This window comes from Haliaeetus leucocephalus, unplaced genomic scaffold (genome assembly GCF_000737465.1).
Source record: "Haliaeetus leucocephalus isolate CR32 unplaced genomic scaffold, Haliaeetus_leucocephalus-4.0 Scaffold536, whole genome shotgun sequence".
Lineage (NCBI taxonomy): Eukaryota > Metazoa > Chordata > Aves > Accipitriformes > Accipitridae > Haliaeetus > Haliaeetus leucocephalus.
The window spans coordinates 201,332-222,140 of record NW_010972972.1 but is presented as its reverse complement, the minus strand read 5'-3'; the positions used below and the strand labels follow the sequence as shown (position 1 = coordinate 222,140).

The 20,809-nt window shown below is 42.5% G+C and overlaps 1 protein-coding gene across 1 annotated transcript; it reads right to left on the bottom strand.

Moving 5' to 3' along the window:
* Window positions 1-1,089: 1,089 nt before the first annotated feature.
* Window positions 1,090-20,806, bottom strand: ANKRD42 (ankyrin repeat domain 42). Its single transcript, XM_010576555.1, has 13 exons — window positions 20,752-20,806; window positions 18,979-19,135; window positions 17,789-17,952; window positions 16,099-16,206; window positions 15,670-15,789; window positions 14,935-15,070; window positions 11,264-11,464; window positions 10,159-10,284; window positions 7,897-8,002; window positions 7,108-7,283; window positions 6,574-6,700; window positions 3,691-3,835; window positions 1,090-1,347 (listed from the first exon to the last, which is right to left on the bottom strand). The coding sequence occupies exons 2-13, from the start codon at window positions 18,998-19,000 to the stop codon at window positions 1,252-1,254; spliced, it is 1,527 nt and encodes a 508-aa protein (XP_010574857.1). The 5' UTR covers window positions 19,001-19,135; window positions 20,752-20,806; the 3' UTR covers window positions 1,090-1,251.
* Window positions 20,807-20,809: the final 3 nt, after the last annotated feature.

The window sequence follows — 20,809 nt, the reverse complement described above, 5'->3', positions numbered from 1 at the left end:
AACCCCCACCTCGCTACAACCTCCTTTCAGGTAGTTGTGGAGAGCAATAAGGTCTCCCCTCAGCCTCCTTTTCTCCAGACTAAACAACCCCAGTTCCCTCAACTGCTCCTCATAAGACTTGTGCTCTAGACCCTTCACCAGATTCATGATCTTCTTTGGACACGCCGACTCTGGTTGATCTTTTGCACCATTCCTACATGAGAGTGTAGCACCAGCGGTGATGTAGGAAATACTTCATCTACTGCAGCTTCTCACCACCATCATTCCACATGTTGATGGGCTCTAGAGACTGAATTTCCCTTCTTTAGCTCTGATACAAGGCTTATGCTGTTAGTGTGTCTTGCCCTCTGTGCCCACAAATACATTGATTTTTTTTTTTCAGTACCTTTGAAATTCTCAGAGATTTAAGTTTCCTTTGGTGACTAAGGAGAGGACAGATAAGGATTCAAGCATTAGCAAATTAACCTTTAGGTGCAAGGATTTCTTATTAAAATCAAAACTCTCAAAATACTATGCCCAATGAGGGTTCCAAAGGGGAAAAAAATTTCACAATAGCACACATGAGAGAAAAATCTTTATATGTGAAGTCATGAAATGTTTTTTAGGCATGGAGGAGAGGTCAGGATTGCTGTTTCTAACCACAACATGCCCCATAGCCCAGTGAACTCTTCAGCCCCGAGTTAGACTCGGAGGCCCACCACTGTGGTTCATCTGGCACCTCACGGAGGAGTCAGTTCCTGGCTTATTTAGGATGACTTGAAGATGAAAATGAAGGGGCCTGGCACCTCTCTGCAGCTGAGAAGTACTTCTCCCACAGACTGTATTCTGGTTCCACACTGAAGGTCCTATCTGATTATTTTAGGAGGTAAGGTGCTTTTTGGTTTTTTCCCCTCCTAAGGTAGTAGTACAAAATAGACCCGTAGGGATTACTTTTTTCTGACCTAGGAGGCCCTGTGACATTGCTGCAGTTAACTCTTGAAATGTCACCTTATAATTTGCACAGCTGTTGCTAAACTACTACCTGGACAGGAAGAGAAGTTTTTCTGCCTTTTTTTTTTCTCCCCCTAATAAAAAATTCTGCTGCTGTGATTTAAAAATATTTTCTATCCCAGAGAACTAAAAAAATAGTCCATTGAAATGAAGAGAACCACAAGTCATCTGTGGAGCTGGGCTATGCAAACACTTTGCATTGTGTAGAATATTGCCATTCTACCTCCTCCGTCTGCCTGCCCCTTGTCGGAGGTTCATTCCTCAGCGCGGTCTCACAAACATTCTTCCAGGGCTGCAGGCTGGTTTCTTCTTTACCTTCTTTTTCTCTTTGCAAGACTTGGAGATGGTCTCAGCTTCCTGAAACAAAGGACACTGCAGCCATTAAATAGCAATCAATCACTTAAACCTGCTACCTCATAAGACAGGATTTAAAAGTACATGGCTTTGAGTAACCGCAGAATGTTGTGTTTAAACTGAAGCTGAGGGCAGAGCATAGTCCCAGGGCATGGGATGACAGTCACAGCAGGGTAAAATTTGAAGGCCCCTTGGTTGTAGCAGTCACTCAGAGCAGAAGTTTCTGAAAACAAACTTGCCCCAATAGAAGCTGTCTCCAGTCCCAGCTAGTAAACCTAATGCCCAACTGGACTTTTTCAGACTGCTGCTGGTAAAAAAACTGACAACAGCCACTCTTCCACCTTACAAATGGGGGACTTTATGCCATAGTTGTCCTAGATTTTTAAACCTGCCAGCGGACTAGAATGAGTAATGTCTTAAAGCAAGCTGTGGAAGTAGAAAGTTGCTTTTCCTTCCAAGGTGGAGGCACCTGTCTGGCTGGAGGGTCTCCGCAGCATGGAAAAGACCAGTCCCAAAGGATACAGTGGAAAGCGAACAGCTGAAGGAGCATCACAGCTTGTATATGGCGGTGGGGAAAGTGGACACAGGCTAAAGGAAAGGGAAAAAAGGCCCTGGAGGGCAGGAAAGGTGCAGAAACAATCCTGCAGGGGGGGGCAGGAGGAAGAAAGTGGGCAAGGGGGGGTAGAAGAGAGATGGAAGGAACTGCAGTGTGGTTGTGCCAGACCACATTGCACTGCTCAAAGCACACACAGGTGTGAGAGAAGGTAAGCTGTGAAGCCAGCACCCTGCACAAATGTGTGACGCAGGCACCGTAGCAACCTGAAGGCCTTGCTCCTTTGAGTTGCAGCAATTGAATACCATCTGGCCACGCTGCACACACAGCCATGCTGTGTTAGTCTGGGATCAGATGACAGCAACAGAAGGACTAAAATTCTTGGGATGGAAATTCCTCTGTCCTTCTCCAAGGATGTGTAGCACAACACAGTCCACAGCTCCTGCTCCCAGCTGCAGAGGGGTGGCATCACCTCTGCTCTCAGCCAAATCCACACACAGCTTAAATGGTAACAAAATCGAGCTCTAAGTGTTTGTTTCCTGCTCAGAGCATCCATGGAGCATTCTTCCCCATCACACTCTGGAAAAGGACCATTATACAGTAGGGACGTTCCAAGCACCTGGGCCTCAGTCAAACCTGGCTGAATAAGGCAGTAACGTTACCCCTTTTATCCAGCAACCCAATTTCTCCTCCAAGAAATATGTAAATGTTTCATGTGAAGCACAAGCCAGCTCCCCCCTCTTGCATGATTGCCCTAATAATCAGCTTATAAAGCTGTTTTCTCTCACTCATTCCCCCTGGACCAGTGCATATTGAAACACAGTGGTCACACTGCACAGCTGCGAGCAGGGGAATGAATATGGCTCCATCTCAGAAAAGTAGATGTTGTGCTGGTTAGAACATCCCCCTGGGATGGGGATTCTCAGCTCCTCTAGGCAGAGGAAGGAGTTAAATCTGAGTTGTCCACTTTGTCAGTGACTAGAGAATTCTCCACACAAACTTTCTACGAGATCCTGCACTCTCATTTGGGATGCCTGGCTGACTCCAGACTCTGTGATGCAGATTATCTTTGAAGTGAGACCCTGTTATTTTCTTGGTCGCCTTCTGGGCCCACTTTTGGGATTCAGTTTGTCCTCCCCTCTGGGATGGTTTGGCCCCTTCCAAAATCTCTCAAACTCACTTCATACTGATATTATATATCCTTATAGGTAGTCAATCAGAAGTACATCAGCTGTTATATTGTTGGTAAGTTTGCTTCACTAATACTAAATTTGTAGTAGCCTGTAATAGTATATACCTACTTGGTGGTATTTGTGGTAATCTGTAATAAAGTAGAGAAATTTAGAGAATAAAAGCCTCTGTATCCTTGTGGATTACAGAATTCTACAAACCCACAGCTGTGATTCCACACCCACAGGCCAGGTAACCGTTTAGGTGGTGATAACTCCTCTCCTGAAGCGCTGGTCCAGTCTCAGATACCAGGTACCAGCCAAGATGAACTGTCAGGCACTGTATATGCAGCATAGAAGTACTCAGGGATCAGTCCACTCCCTTTTGTTAATATGAACATCTCTGCCAGGGTACAAAGAGAAACTGATATCCTTTCACAGCAAAGACTCTGTCAGGATGTGACAAAGGCTACTCTCACTTCAGTGTCCCATGCTAAAAGCTCCTAACACCTTTACTCCAGTATTTGCTAGCACTGTGCCTGAGAATCTTAGTGAGAACATACATCCACAAGCAACAGGCAGTAGCCGCTGTCCCACGCACTGGGGAGTTTGTGTGGCACTTACCACGGGGACAGCAGGGGGGATGCGGGTCTTCTCCAGGCTCTCCCTAAGGTGGCTTATCTCAGCACGGTAGTCATCCAGCTGGCTCTCCAGCTTCTCCCGCCTGACTCGCTCATATTCCAGCTGGGCCTCCAGCTCCCTCACAGTCCTGCCAAAAGCAAAGGAGACAAGCAGAGCATGAAGCACATCCAAACCTGCCCTGGCTACTCCACGTGGTCCTGTGCCTTTCCTAAGGAACAGGTTAGTCACCACAGAAAGCAGTGCAGTACTCCTCAAGCCAACTGTGCTGGGGTGAGCTACAGTGTGCTCCTGCCTCAAGACCCTTTACAACAGCTCTAAACTGTTTTTCCTTCTTCGCTGTCAGCTGTGCTCAGCTCAATCTGACCACGAGATGGAGACGTCTTCCCACACACTGAGCCAGACGCTAGGGTCTTGGGTAGGCTGTAACCCAGGTCCATCTCCAGCTGCGGAAGAGGGAGATGTGCCCGAGGAGCAAAAAGGCTAGTATGAAAGAGAGAAAAAGCATAAAACTGAGATTCTGGAGGGGTCAGGGGCAGATTTTTCGTTTACATCTGGTGCCTCTACATCCTTCATATTGATTGGCTTAGCCACAGATGAGGAATACTCAAATGACAGCCTGCATGACACTAAAGGGAAACTGAAGCACTGGCTGATAAACAGTTGCACAAGATCTCATTGGTCCCACCCACAGCAGCTCCTAAGTTAATTGAAATTCCTGGAACTGGTTAGCTGAGACATAATTCACATATATTCTTATTATAACAGCAATTGACCTCAGCAACTGAGTCATGTGGAGTTGAGCTGGCTCTCCTCTGTATCAGGATAAATTAGCACAGCCACAGAGATGGAAGACTGGTAAAAGGAAAAGGGAGATGTCTGCCCTGTGGATACAAACAGCAGGGCAGGAAACCTCAGCAAGAGCTGCTGCTTTTCCCGGACTAAAGTACTCCTGACTCATGCAGCCCAAAGTTACTAGGCTTTATCATCAGCCTTACCGACACTGTAAAAATGGGCTGTGCATATGCCGGGAAATCAGTGCTCAGGGGCACAGGCTGGCTTCTTGCACGCTTCAGATTAACGAGACACAGCTCTAAAACTGTGTGGCACACACATGGTGGCATTTTTTTCCATGCAATGCAGCCTAGTCAAAGCAAAGCACTGCGCAGTGGTTCATAACAGGTCTCCTCTAGCCAGAAAACATGGACTAAAGCAGGAATCTTCAAAATCTGCTACAGTAGCCTCCCCCAAGTGGCAATTCCTCCTTTTCATCTAGCAAAACGGTGTTGTCATTAAATATGTTTAAATAATGAGGTTTTCTGGCATACAATACAAGCGTCTTGAGGTTTATCCACAGGTGGGTACCCTGAGAAGGGTAGTAGGTATGCTGAGAAGCAGTATTTCCATTTCAAAAGGACAGTGTGGAGCTAGGGATGCTTTCTGGCCTCCACAGGTGAGAGACCCTTCAGAGAGCCTCACTATTTTTCTAGTTTAGCCGCACATGCCACAGAAAGCAAAATCCCATAAAGACCCTTAGCAGAGCCCTCTAATCAGCACTGCTAGCTTTTGAGTAGCTGCTCTATCCAAAATGAACTCTAATTTCTGCCATTAGTCAACACTGACTTTTCCATCATTGCAAACAGATTTCTCTGACCTTCCAACATAGGCATCAACATCTGAGCTGGTCACCCTCCTCCTTTAAAGCCAGGAGAAACACTTCTAGAAGTGATGAATCTCATCCTGAAGTACCTATCTAATTATGCCCTGAAAGTGCCTACACCTCTCCAGTAAGTCTAAAAAGGAGCTCAAGGTAACTAACTCAGATGCAGACATCTACACTGCAAACATACCAAGTTAAGGAAGATGGACTTTTAGCCTGGGCTGAGTCAAAGGGTGATCTGGAACCAAAATAAATCCTGACCTCAGTTTCTTGGCTCAGATATGGTAAAATGAACTACTTTTAATTCCAATCTGTGACACCTATTACCTGCTCCATATATACACAGACTGGTAAGTCTGTTGTCTTCCTGATGGCATACAAGCCCTCCGGATACAGACTCCTCTCAGTGACCAAATAAAGACAGTGGTTTGGGGTGGTCCAAACACATAACGGACGTGGTTATCTAGAGAGACTGAGAACAGCGGGTAGCCAAATCTTTCACAGGTAGAGGTGGAGACAGGGCTGTCTTTTGGATGCTGCATTATAGTTTAAGCTCTTAATCTTTGATAGACAGAAAGGCTTTTCTTTGAAACTTAGACAGTCTGCCCATCAAATCACCTGAACAATTTAACAGAACCTTTTCATTTAATAAAGACCCTGAGAATTAGACAGACATTATGAAAAGTGCTTCACATGCAAGGGCAGGTTTGCTGAGATTTCTTTTTTCTGTGGTCTGGATATGAGCTAATGCTTTCTTGAGCATGGAAATATATTGCCCTTGACACAGAAATGTAGCAGGTCATTGAATAATTTCTGCTGTATATGCACTTCCATCCAAGCCATGCTAAGACTAATGCCTTTTTCCAGATTTATTAAAGTGCATACATGTATTTGGCATCCTCAATGCAAACAAAACAGCCAGAACTTATCAGACCTACTGCACTTATGCTGCACGAAAACCTGAAGGCCAAAGAGATGATCTTGCACAAGAAGTGTAGACCCATCAAACACACGTTGTGCTGTGGGGCTGATCCTGGTGGTAGAAGTTTAGAAATGGTCAGACAAACTGCTGAAGTCCGTTTCTTTTTGGCCTGGCTAAAGTTGTTAAGTGGAAAAGACAGAATGGCCAAAGCAATTTGAGCATAATCAAGTTAGCCTTAAAAACAGGCCTCACAGAGTTAAACATTAGCAGGGCAAATTAACCTTACTTCTCAACTTCCCTTTCTTCTTTTTTCATCTTCTTCTCCTCTTCAGTTATTCCTCCCAGCTGCCTATAGTTGCTGTAGGCAATTTCTAGAAGTTGCTGAAGTTCCTGAATCTTGTGATAGGCCCTTACTGTAAGACAGAGTTCCCCAGGTAGGTAAAATGCATGGAGAAGACGTCATGCTGGAATCCAATAGTCTGGAAAACAGTCTCACAAACACAGCAGAAATCACACCACTCGGCAAATACTGAGCTACATCCCACACCCATGCAGCTAACAGATCTCAAAAACAAGTAGCAATCCAACATGGTTTCACCAACACAGCTTAAAACAGTGTAACCATTATGTTCTGATTGCCCCCTGCTATGCTTTCTAATTTTCCACAATTTGTTTGAATGCTCAGTAGTACAGATATCCTGTCAACTCTCTCATCTTACAACGAAAAAGTCACAGCAGTTGGCAGAAACTGTGCAGCTAGGACTATAATGTCTTGAGACCAACTTTTTCAAATAAGGAGTGATGGAAAGACAATGCTTACTGCGTGCATTCCTTTTGTCTGCTTTATCCAGTGTTAAATCTTCTTTGCTATCTGTACTTCCTTCCACACCATGTCTTTCAAAAAACTTTATGTTGTTCGCATCCAGTTCTTCATCACTAGAGTTACTGTCTCCAGTTCTTCGTGTCAAAAGTTCCACAGCTGCCAGATGGGCAAACCTGCACAGAGAACAGTTAACCTACACTGAAATATCACCATCATCTGGAAAAATGCATGTGATAGAAGCTCTCTGAAACTCTTCATGTTCCTATTTATCGGAGGGGCTTTCAGGATTAAAGGAAGTACTGCTACACAACTGTGAGCAGCTAATCTGCTTTTTGTAGTATTCTGATAGCATGAGCTCTGCCTCAATGGAATCTTATAAGAATGACTCCTATATCAGAGGTATCTTTTGCTTTGCAGGATTTCTTAATTGAATCTCATCAGACACTGCATTATTTTTATTAATGCAAAAATCAGGTGGCCTTTGCTACTTCTCACTTACTTTGTACAGCAAACCATAAGCATACTGGCTCACAACTTCCCTTTGGCAGATCAGCTAGTTTTCATCTTTTATGTCTGACCTTGCTAAAAAGAAAAAATTAAATTAAGTGAAAATTAAAACCTTTTATAGCTACAATACAGCTTTGCTTATCACTCAGAGCTGGAATTTATGGGCCTGATCTGTTCTCGCTCCATCACTGAAAACCACAATTCCAACAAAGTTGACATTACATTGATATATAAATAGTAAGTAAATAAATGACAGAGCTACAGGATATGTACTGCTACCTCTTGGCTACATCCTTTGGAGTCTCTCCAGCATCATTTGTAATGTCACAGTCAGCTCCCATTTCAATCAACCACTGTAAGCAATGGACATGTCCCTGTCCAGCAGCTAAGGGAAGGAAGGTGCACACAAGTCAGTCTCGTGGTTTAACCCCAGCCAGCAACTAAGCACCACACAGCCGCTCACTTACTCCACCCCACCCAGTGGGATGGGGGAGAGAACTGGAAGGAAAAAGGTAAAACTCATGGGTTGAGATAAGAACAGTTTAATAGAACAGAAAGGAAGAAACTAAAAATTATAATAATAACAATAATAAAATGGCAATACTAATAAAAGAATTGGAATATACAAAACAAGTGATGCACAATGCAATTGCTCACCACTTGCCGACCTTTGCCCAGTTACTTCCTGAGCAGCGATCCCCCCCAGGCCAACTCCCTCCTGTTTATATACTGGGCATGACGTCACATGGTATGGAATACCCCTTTGGCCAGTTTGTGTCAGCTGTCCCAGCTGCATCCCCTCCCAACTTCTTGTGCTCCTCCAGCCTTCTTGCTGGCTGGGCATGAAAAGCTGAAAAATCCTTGACTTCTTAGCATAAACACGACTTAGCAACAACTGAAAACATCAGTATGTTATCACCAGTCTTCTCATACTGAATCCAAAACTTAACACTATACCAGCAACTAGAAATAAAATTAACTCTATCCCAGCCAAAACCAGGACAGTCAGTTACATACAACTGAAGTGTTTCAAACCTAAAATGTCCTCCTCTTGTCATTATTTGACATGCCAGAGGTTGGGTTCACTAAGACACCACAGGGGAGATACTATTTCAAGAGAAGCCTATACGTCAAGATGCTGAAGTCACATGGGTACACACAGTTTTGGGGAAGATCATGCAATGTGGTTTTGTGACACTTTCTAGTTCCAGAAATTTACTGGCAACTCTTCCTGGACACAAGTTAAACTAAACTTGCCCAGTCTCATGCGCTGAGCATGAGACACACAAAAAACTGCTGCCTCACATTCTCTTGCAGTAAGGCCTGTATGTCATAGATTTGCAGCAAAGTATTGTCACCTCTTTCTGGCTTTGGGCTCCCTTATATCAGACACAGCTGGTTGCCCCAATCTGCGGTGTGTGGCGCTGTCTCATGGAGGAGAGAAGCCAGGGCTTTGTGCTAGAGCTATAGGTACATCATTTCTCCGGCCAGACCCTCAAGGCAACACTTCTCAGCTGCAGCCTAACACAAGAGCTTTGCCTAGTCATATGATCTGGCATGGCTACTGCTCATACCCTGTGGTGCCAGGAACGATGTCTTCCATATGGAAGATGGTATTTGGCATGTCTAGCTGAAACCTGCAAGCTGTTTTTCTCAAGAAAGAATAAATCCATTTCTTGACAGCACCCCCTTCGGATGTTTGCCATATTTGTTTTCTCACTGAGATAAGGAAATGAAATTGCAATATCAGCCGTAGTATTTCCCCATAACACCAACATTGCATGTAAAGATTGGGGATGAAACAATTGTAGGTTAGCACCATTCCAAGAAAAGAGGGTGGGAAAGAATATAGAAAACATTTTTTAAATCCCTGCATATCAATTTTTTTAATGAGAACTTCAATTATGTTTTTAAAAATTCTACCATTTATATTTAGTCAAAAAGAATTGTGGGAAATAGTGTTAAAAGCATATTACAAAAATACTTCCCTCTTTCTTCTCCTATTTCTCTTTTCAGGCATTACTATGAAACCGCCCAAACACAAGGGGACCATTTTTCTGTAATGCTAGCACTCCACTATATATCAAGGTATATATCAAGATACCAGAAGTTTACCTCCCTTCACAGTATCCTACCAAATGACTTTGTTGTGGTTTTTACAACACATTTCCACAGTACTGGTATGTTCAGTAAGTAAAGGCCCAGGCCACAATACTGATCATTCTTATACCTAGCTTGCCAATGTTTCTAAAAGTCACATTTTGCCTGATAAAGAAAACTATTTAGTTTTCAGTTCAGATGTTGTTCCCTCTTTAATATAAGCTCTTCTTTCTTTACTTCAGCTTGGTTATTTTGTTTTTAAAGTGACACCTACGCGCACATACATCACAAAATATGTTTTTCAGGGTTGCCCTTTCAAGCCTTCAGGAAATGAGATGCTGTTTTTCATGACGTTTATCTGATGAGCAGCCACTTGAAAAACTAAGTAAACAAGTCAGCAACAAACAGTAACAAGCTGAAACACAGATCATAATTACTGACCTTTGTGCATGAGAGTGGATCCCTTATCATCCCGCTCATTAATATTGATTACTCCACTTCTCACTAATCTTCTAAGCACTAACAAATCCCCTTTGAAAGCAGCGCAATGAGCTGGGAAAGCTAAAACTGAAAATGAAATGCACATGTTTCCAAACAGATGCCAGTAACTCCACTAAACATGCTCGTATTTGTCTCTAACATCTTGCCTCTCATAGCAACTAACGCACAGTCACTTCATAGCTGTGTTTAGCAAGGTTAATGCACCCTTAACCAGTTAAAATGCAGCTGGATAACTAGCACTGTTCATCATAGACTTGACTAAACATGTCTTGGTTATGGCTACAGGCATCTTCTACAGTTAAGAGATTAATTTCATAAACCTGAAATAACAAGTATACCTTTGTTTTACAGTTGATGTTGTATGACTGGTATTAACTGGAGTCGTTTGCCTGTTGAATTCCATAGTCTAACCAAATATATAAACTATTTTACTTCTTCTTGCTTAAAAACTACCCATATAATTTGATTTTTCTAGTTATTTTTTATAGACAGGGATTACTGACATATATACATATGTGTATAATGAAAAAAGACTAGCAGATAAGGGCAGTAAGTGCCTAGAAAAAGTAGAGAGGTGAAGGTGCAGTTCTCCTTACAGACCTTGCCACACTTCCATCCTTCAGCTGTTCTGACTGCAGTAGTATTGCTGGTTAGCAAGTAACCTTAATTTCAGTGGAACATTTCCAGGCTAAGTTGCTATTCAATGCAAGTAAGGGATTCTGAGCAGGCAAATCTGCAAACTCATTAAAATTATACAGTTTTTCTGGATCTCTGCTGGAGTCTAAGAACATGGATCACTTGGTATTCATAATGCAACACAGTGTGACAAGTTTTATTTTGATTGTGGGTAAACCCAAGACATTTATAAAATCACATTGAGTATCCCAGTCTTCAGCTATCAGTAAGCATAGTAAGCATTGAAAAGAACAGCTCTTCCTTATATTGGTAATTTAAATGTTAGACTTCTGCTCATACAAGTTTTCAGAATCAAGCATTTCTATGGAATTACAATGCCTATTTTAACAGTATGTGGATCCATACTCACCTTCCTGTGCCTCTGGATGCTCCCCCTCTTTTTCCACACCATCAATATATTGCAGAATATTATCTTTATAGAACCGTTCAGCCAAGTCCCTTGGAGTCTCTCCTTGGTCATTCCTGGCTTTCAGTGTGTGCATGACACTGGCCATTTTACTGACCAAGAACTTAAAGCAATGCAAGTGTCCTTCCACTGCTGCCAGATGAGCTATAGGACAAGGTGAAACAAAGTATGTTAGAGCAGAGCACTGCTGCCCACCAAGAAAGTAGTGCTCTCACCACTAGTTACATCTAGCTCATCTACCAGCGCTTGAGCCATCCAACAAGTAGGAGCAGCCTCAGTTCAATAGGGGACATTCAGCTCCTAACCAGGACAGAGTTCAGCTCTATGCAAAGAAGGCAAAAGAAAGCTGTCAAGGATAGGATGTGCAAAGAAGACTCCCTGGCAGAGCTGACTGCAGCAGACAACACAACATTGCCAAGAGACCACTGAGCACTAGCTAGGAGAGTGCACTGCTGGGGTCTCATCTTCCCCACAAACAAAACTCTCACTCTTCAGCAGCTGTCTGACTTCCCCATCCTAGGGATACTCATTACAGAGGGCCAGCAAGCAGTGTCCTTGATTAGGAGTTAAAGCCATTTCTGCTTTAGTCCCACCTCTACTGTGCCACCACAAACGAGCTGCATCACACCCTCAGTTACCCCATCTGTAAAATGGGGACAGTGACATTCACTTTACTGGGTAAAGTATTTGAAGGTACATCCCATGACAGAGGCTTCTATTCATGGTACTTCTATTATATGTTTTTTCCTTCAACTGTTGTAGACAGTTGCTGTGTGCAGGAGCTGCTCAACCTCACCATGGCAATGACTGCTTCCCTGCGGGGGTCAAGTGTTTCCTGCCTTGTCCTTCAGGCTACGCTGGGGTTTAATTATTTAATACTACTAGAGTGTTGGGTCTATAACAAAGTAAGATGTACAAAACACATGCTCATTATTTTGAAATGAGTAGTATTCTGTAGTCCTGTTAATGGGAAGAAGCTGCCAAATAAATGCTTATTACATGTTATCACTCCATGAAAATGCTCTGTAAAAGCTGGCTGATGTTCTACAGGCAAAAGGATTAGTTTGTCTCCAGGTAAGAATCTCATTATCTTCACAACTTATAAGCAATGTACCCAGAACCAAAAAAACCCCATGTCACTTAATTCTTGGCACATTCAAGTTCTCGATTGCAAACCATCCACAGCTTTCCAGAGCAAAATTGCTCTAAAAGGTGATGGATATTGGTTTTACAGCAAGATGACAATACTTAGGTACAGATGATTGCTAAAATGTAACACAACAAAATCTGAGCTTCACTGAAATCAGGGTAGTTTTTCCCATTGTCTTAATTTTATTCAGTGAGTTAGTTACTCAGGGATAAGTGAGAAGAAGAGGCACCTTGTTAAAGGTAAGTACTGATTACTAGTCAGCTGGTGAAAAACTGCCTCAACCCTCCTGAATCCACTTTCAGATACTTAAAATCTCAGGGATGAAACTTCATCTTTTGGGATGAAACTTTTTTTTTTTAATCAGATGTCTGTCCTGTGCAGAAAGCAGTCAGAAAAGCTCGACATTTTCTGCAAAGATAGCAAGGAGAAAATAGATTAAAGAGTTGTATTCTGTCCATGTCTTTTTGCACAGTTTCAGTGGGATGCTGTAGAAGACACATAAAGGAGCTTTTCATAGGTGGCTTTTAACCTGTGTGTTTCTTAGTACCTAGTGCCCAACATCTAACTGTGCTGTACCATCCTCGGGCATGCTGAGCACTTGGCAGTTGAGACTAAAGCCAAAGGGTACTGTGATGTTGACAGAAAATATGCAGCTTAGCGCCAAGAACTTTGAAAAACCTTGTCTCAGGCATCACAAATAGGCAGTGGGTAGTTTCTGTTGGCATCCCAACTTCTCTGTGTTTCCTCTTGCCTTTTATAAAATCAGGCTAACACTATTCGCTCTTCTCAAAGACACAAGTAAAAAACAGTGTCTGTGAAAAATTCACATGTTGCACTACAATTAAATTAATATTATATTTAGAACGGGTTTAACTAGTGAACAATAAAAGAAGCATGGATATGGCCAAAAACCAAATACAGAGAGAAAACAAAATGTTGAATTAATGAGCACAGCCCATTCTGTACACTGAATGAGCCACAGTTCTTCCCCCAAATTAGCATGCTATAGGTAATTAAAGCCTCTACTATAACACACACATGCAAAAGGTGCAGCCAAGTTTTAGGTGTATGGCATTGCAACCTCAGTAAATTTCTTTCAGTATACCGTTAGGAAAAATTATAGCACTGTGCAGCTAATCTTGAAGCTGAAATATGTAAAGATGACTTAAGTTCACTTTGCCGTTTCAGAAGCTGAGGAAAAGCTGATCTGTACATCACACCACTTTATTAATCTTTTACTAGCAGTGTTGCAAAGCTTTTTCTTTCCTTTGGATGATAATGCGATCAAATGAAACAGAACAAAGCCTGGAGGATCAAGCTTCTGTAGATGTCAAAATAACAAGAAAAACAATTTTCTACTAACCAGTATATACAGAGCATTTAAGTAGAACTGTGCTAGCATTTGCCACCTCTTCATAACAGTCTGTTATCAGGGAAGTGTTCCCAAATGCAAATAAAGCTACCTTCTACACTGCCACCAGGATGCCTAACATCATAACCCCTTATTGCTAATACACCAGATGTCCTGCTGGGATGCAAGAGCCAGGTTTGCAAAACAGAACATAGGTATCAGTTCATGAGGTAAGTGGTGCTTAACAGAAGGTAAAAGATTTTAAGAAGGGATTTAAAAAGGTAATTCTAAACAAGTCATACAGAAAAAATAATATGCTAATTGGAACAAATAATGTGACAAACCATAAGAAGGAAAATGCTAAAAGGGAAAGGATTGCAATGAAAACCCAGAATATGAACAATACCATTTGACTTACAGAGGATATTGAGGCAGGGGGGTGGTAGGCAGAGGGACACTGGAGAAACTGTGAAGAGCAAGGAATAAACACTGCCCATTTTTTGTGCTAAAGGCGACTATGCTTATGATTGTGAAAAGAGTAAAGATTACACATAATACAGAAATACCAGCATTCCAGAAATCAAGACGAAGAAATTACAGGTAAATGAGAACAAGGAGTTTACCAAACCATTTCAGAAACAGTGGGATACAAAAACCTGCATGTGAACATGCCAGAATCTGATCACACTGGCACAGCCATTAAAGCCTGGCACAAATTCAAAAAGGAGCATATAGCAGCTGAAACTGCCTCCTGCTCCACCTACCCTTCTCCTGTGACCTCCATTGGCACACATGCTCCATCACGTGCATAGGAGATGCTGCCCACCTACGCAGCGCTCTCAACCAGGCTCAGCCTGCTCCCTATTCCAGCACCCATGAGCTCAGATCCTTCCCAGCAGCAGCAGGAGGTGAACAGGATACTGTCATCAACAGATAAATACTTTGGATTTTGTAAATCCCCCCATCATTATAAAAATGGAATAACTATGTTGATTGCATGGAATCAGATACTAAATGCTGCTAGTGTACATTACTTATAATTTGCTATAATTATCACATAACACAGCAACTGTAAACCAAAGGTTTAAAAATGTATGAGTTATCCTGATATACCTGGAAGGTTTCCATTGTTATCCACATCATCTATACATGCTCCCCATCTAATAAGAAGCTGCAAACACCCCAAGCGACCATGAAAAGCAGCATAATGAACAGGCTTCCAGTCATTCCTGTCTGAAACATTTACATTCTAAAATAAAAGCAGCAGGTTAATTCGTTCATTAATGAATCTTAGACACAAGACAATTTTATAAATAGCAATCAGCTGTTCATTGTGTTAAATTATTTAAATCAAATCAAATAACGTTTTTCAAAGTCCCTGCCATGTATGCAGTTCCCATTCCAAGATAGGTACTTTTCACAGGTTCTTGGATTTATTTAAGTAACACACATATAAAAGGTGCATTTTTAGACATAGTTCTATCACTGCAATGGTCATTATTACTTAAATATGCATCCGGAATAATTTTTTTTTTTTAAGTTTATGTCTGCTTTGCTATAGAAGGTTCATACAATTGCAAAAAATCACAACCACCACAGCACCTGATCTTCATTTAATGACATCCTCAGTGGAATGTGGTTTACTCACATTATTGATTCTCTCTAGATTTTTTGATCATTTCCCTAATGTATCTTACAATAAAAAAATGGAAATTTACCCTAAAAATAAAGTCACCAACAGTAATTAATCTACAGTCCTACTTCTCAGTTTAAGCTAGGGAGAGTTTTGTTTGGAAAGATACCAGACTTTGGCTCTGCACTAGGGAACTGTGGGTAAAAGCCTCTCACCGCTCCACTTCGCAGTATGGTTTGTAAGGTGTAAGACTGCCCATGGGCTGCAGCTAAGTGTGACGGAGTGCACCCACGATCATCTTGAGCTTCTGCATTTGCTCCATTTATTAACAAAGCCTAAAAGGAATGGAAAGCAGAAGTTCAGTTCACAAGCTGAAAAAGCAAACATTGCCTAGCAGGATGACTTGAGATGATCAGGAGGATAACTCTGGGCTGACCTCAAGGCCCTGACACTACACAAAAAAAGCAGATAGCACAAATGAGTGCACTGGTTTTAACAAGAGTGACTTGATTCCAGATGTAAAGACATCAAGATAAGATACTCATAGCACCATTAGGAGCTCTCTCAGATGGTCTTCATCATGAATTTGTCCAAACTGAAGGTCTGCCTTACTTACTTTCACTCGAGTGAATATTTATACATACCTGCATGCAAGCATCCTGACCTCGGATAGCCGCAAGGTGAGCTGCTGTCCAGCCTCTGACAGTTACATGTGTTGTATCAGCTCCATGCCACAGCAACCAGTGAAGGCACTGCTCAACCAAAACCAAAGTTTTTTATTTAACTATCCTATCATGTATCTGAGGCACATTTTAACTATAATTTATCAGTTGATGTTACATTTCAAAACAGTATCAGAATACTTCATTATGGAAATATGACACCCCCAGAGCATGCCTAAGCCAGATACTTGTGCATTAGGAAGTTACAGTTAAGTTATACTTTCCAGGTTTCACCCAAGGGTACAAAAAGTGCAAATAACATACTAATTCAGACTCTAGCATTGATTTTAGAGTATGGCTTCTTAATTTTACTCTTCCAGATTGAAAATGTAACCTGTAAGAGTATTCACATGGCATGAGGTAAAAGCATTGGAAAAAACAACACAAACATGCTCATTTGAATTCCAGCTAAAATTACTGGCAGGAAAAATACCATGAAACAAATTTAAAGCCTCATTTAATTTATTAGGCTCCTTAGGCATATGTAATCCCATTTTTCTTCTCATCCTTCCACAGCCTAGTTTTGTTTTATCCACCTTTTTTTTCAGCAGATATTACTGCTTGCAATGGAAAGCTTCATGGGCTATCCAAAAACAGCTAGAGGACCAGTTAAAACTTTTTATTACATATTATTATGATTTATTATCTTCTTTTAGGTCAGCCTACAGCTCCAGTTCCTCCACTGTTTCCACCAAGGAGCTTAGCGACAAATAGATGACAGATAATTCAATAAAGTCTAATACATTGATTACAAAGTCAGAGAGTCAAATGAAAAATGGCAGAATTTATAGAGGCAGAAAAGGGTGGGTAAGCAATCTATTTTTAGGGTTGACAACATGATGATCAGCATTTTCTTGACAGTTTCTGTACATTCCAGAAACAGCACTGCAGTTAGTATTTCTTGAGTCAAGCAAGAACTTTACATTCTTTCCTTTGGGACATGAATTTTTATATGGTTATTCATGGCCTTGTTGCTTCAAGGTTAGATCACTTCAAAGATTGTACAAGGAGGCTGCAACAAGAAGGTGAACGTTGTGCTGAATACAGCAGTTAGTTCTTCTGGACGTTCAAAACATTCATGCAAGCACCTGCTGATTTCTCCATCAATATTCAACGTTTTCATTTATTAAAATAAAATGTATTAGGACTGTTTCTATAGAGAATGAGGCATGGGACAGGACATTGGTAAACAGAATGAACATGTTTTCATGTCACTTCTCACCTGTTTCAATCACCTTCAGAATATTTTACACATCCTACAGGATGTTCTAGGTGTCTCAAGAGAAGGGGAAAACAGAATAGGGACAAAAGAAGGTCGTGAGTCTAGAAGGAAGACCATAGGGCACACTTTGCTCAGAGTAAGAAAATCACTGATTTTGTAAAATCTGGCAACGTTGACTATATAAACTGCCTGGGGCTTCAGAAAGGCAAAATGAAAACCTAAAACACTGTATTTCTGCTCTTGTTGAATATATTTAATGAGAAATACAGGCAGAGATTAATTGATTTAGCTTGACCAAAGCTAGCAGGTTTGTGTCCAGCCTTTCCCAAAGAAGGAAAACATTAACTTATAAAAACCTTGCTGTGTGTGAACACTAACATAATGTTTTACCTCCAGACTTCCACAGTGTGCAGCACAGTGCAACGGTGTGAATTTGTGGACTAAATCCACCTCATTAATACCAGTTCCACTTTTTATCATTGATGCAAGCTGTTCTACATCACCAGCTTTCACTGCCTCGTGAACACTAGTACAATTTTGCTTCTTCTTGACAGCTACTGAGGAATAAGAAAAGGGCATTAGTCAGTTCAGCAACATTTAAGAGAGAGGAAATAAGTGATGAATCAAAGAAACATCAAAGTGTCAGCTTCACAGGAACCAACCAAGATGTTTGGAGTAATGTATGAGATTGAGATTCCCATCAGCAGGGATCTGAAGTTACTTCTTCTGTTTGTCAGAAACAGAGCAATATGCAAAAAACTGCGACAGCCATGCCCCCTTCAGCCCCAGAAAAAGGCCCAAAAGAGTAAGACCCAGAAGAAAGATGACAAGAAGCACAGCAACAGCAGGAAGCACAACTACTCCATCTATGTATGCAAATGCTGCAGCAGGTCCACCCCAACACTGGCTCTCTTCCAGAACCGTAGGCATCACAAACTCATTAATCAGATTTTCAAGTACAAGACCAGGGAGGCTTCTCACTTGGACCAAGAAGCTTTCAGCCATCACTTCCCAGGTGCTCCACATGGCCATGCTCCTACTGATGGCTGCCTAAGGACTTGGCACAGCATGGCATATCACACTGAAGGGCACCAGAGCCTTCACCAAGTGCGCATACCACGTAACTGCTCTTGACTGAGCTGCACAGATCAGCTTCAACACAAACTGGTGTCAAAATTAAATCTGATGTAGAAAAGCAGTTCTTTATACAATGTGTTAGTCATCCTGTGTTGCTCTCTTGCTAGAACTGCCTGATATTTTGCTCCCACCAAAGTCAATAACATTTTCACTGACCTCAGTGGCACAGAATCAAACTCTAAATGTAGAAGCAGTGGGGTCAAAAAAAAAAAAATCCATCACCAGGCTATGGGATCAAATAACTTGTGTTCTCCTTCAGGCCCTTCCACTAATTAACTACGTGACTGGAAACAATGGGCGTTACATATTCAAACCCCCTTGCAGCATCCTGATATCTTGCCAGAACTTGTAAACAGAAATATATGTAAGTAGATCTAATGGCTGAGGGGGTGCTAACTGAAGATAGCCAAGCATAAGAGGAACCTGAAACAATTAGTAATCACCTTCTAGAGCAGTCATCATCATTCCAGTACCAAAATGCACTAACACTGTTTCATTAGATTTCACGCTGTCAAGTCTTGAAGAGGTGGGATACTGTTTTTCAAGTCAAGCAAGCATGAAAATGTAGGTCTTAAGGTATTAGTGCCTCAGCTTCTCCACCTACGGAGAAGAAATGGTAGTAGTAGTTAAAATCATTACACAATTTGAGATAAAAAATATTAAAGAATATAAATAAGATATTGCATGAACATGTTTGTGATACATGTAAAAAACTACTAAATATGGTCAAAAACAGCCTTTGCAGTTTACCCGTGCCTATTTTCATGTGATCTGTAGCGTGACAGTAGTGCTCAAGCAGATTTGGGGTTGCCACAGAGAAGAAAAGAGGGCTGAAGCTGTTTCTGTAATCCAGGCTGACAGTAACACACCCCGTGCTGTAACACACCACTTGATCTCATGGCTCTGTATCTCTCCACTTCCACCTCCCCCAGCTAAGCAGTTTGGATTGCTGCCCTGCGCAAAGCAGCTTCAGTTGGGAACCGGGACTCCATCGTGCAAAATACTGTATGAACAAACAGCAGCAGCATAGAAACACAGAATAATTCAGCTTGGAAGGGACCTCAGGAGATCACCTAGTTCATGTTTCCAAATAATATCTAAGTATGTTTTGTAATTTGTTTTTTTAAAGAGACAGTATCACCAGGACATAGTTTTCCCACAAGGGAGCCATTTCTCATTATGCCAAGTGAGGGTTACAGACTTCAACACAATTATACAGACTTACATCAGAGGAAGATCGGGCCAATTACACTACTTGCCAATGTACTAATGTGTTTAACACAATGTTCCACTGCAGCAAGTTCAAGGTAATCCATATTATTTTTTTTTTATCCAGAAGAAAAGCAAATGACAAGGCCTGCCAGCAGAGTGGATTTGTCTCCCTTCTCCCTCTGGAGACCTGTAACTGTACGGAGATCGACGCCAAGTGCTGTTGCACGGCTTCTTGGCGCAGGCCACCACGAACAAGCCAAAGGCAGCTGCCCTGGGACTTAAGTTCAGTAAACAGCTGTTAACATGAATTCTGTAAAAAAATATGTTTGAAAGTGAAGGACAGGTTCTATAATTTTAGTGCCATTTTTTATCAGAACTGTTATCAAATGCTCACTGGACGTTCTAAGAGAGAACTCCTTTGCAGAAAGAATTAAGACGGCATTTTGAGACGAGTACCTGCCCACAGTTCATTGAAAGAAACGAAACGAAGAAGCATATGGCTCAGAGCGGGGGAAAGAGACAATTTTAGGTTTTCCAGTATTTCTGTAACACAAAAAAAACCCCAGTCCTATGCAGGACGTCCTGGCAGCAGCTCCAGGGGACGAGGGGAGGCTGCCAGCCCCAGCCAGCCCGGCTGCAGGCGCAGGCCGCGCTACTGGGCCCCGTGCGGGGATAACGCCACCAGCTCGCGTGTTTGGCGAATATTGAGCAATCTCGGCATTTCGTGCGGGTGCCGGCGGAGCCCCCTCGTCACAGACGGGGGGTTTCGGGCAAATCCGGAGAGCCAGAGCCGAGGGAGCGCGGCCGCGGGCGGGCGCCGTTCCCCCTCCGCGCCATGGCGTCGCAGCCCGGCGGGGCTTTCCCCTCACGGCCCAGGCGGGAGAGGCGCCGCTGTGGGGCCGAAGCTGCCGCCGCGGCGGTGCCCGGGGGGGGGCAGCCGGGGCTGGCTCCAGCCCTGAGGGAAGGACAGGGGGGAAGAAGGAGCGCGGGCGAACCAGTCTCACCGGCCGGAGGGGGAGGCGGCGCGGCGGCGGCCGTCGGCATGGCGGCTCCTCACAGCAG

Bases quoted from the DNA above. Each gene is read 5' to 3' on its own strand.
- ANKRD42 (XM_010576555.1), bottom strand. From the start codon at position 19,000: ATGATGATGACTGCTCTAGAAG. The intron at 15,790-16,098 runs GTATGTATAAAT...CATTCCTTTTAG, and splicing joins GTCAGGATGCTTGCATGCAG to GCTTTGTTAATAAATGGAGC. The intron at 8,003-10,158 runs GTCAGTAATTAT...TCCTTCCCTTAG, and splicing joins ATCCACTCTCATGCACAAAG to CTGCTGGACAGGGACATGTC.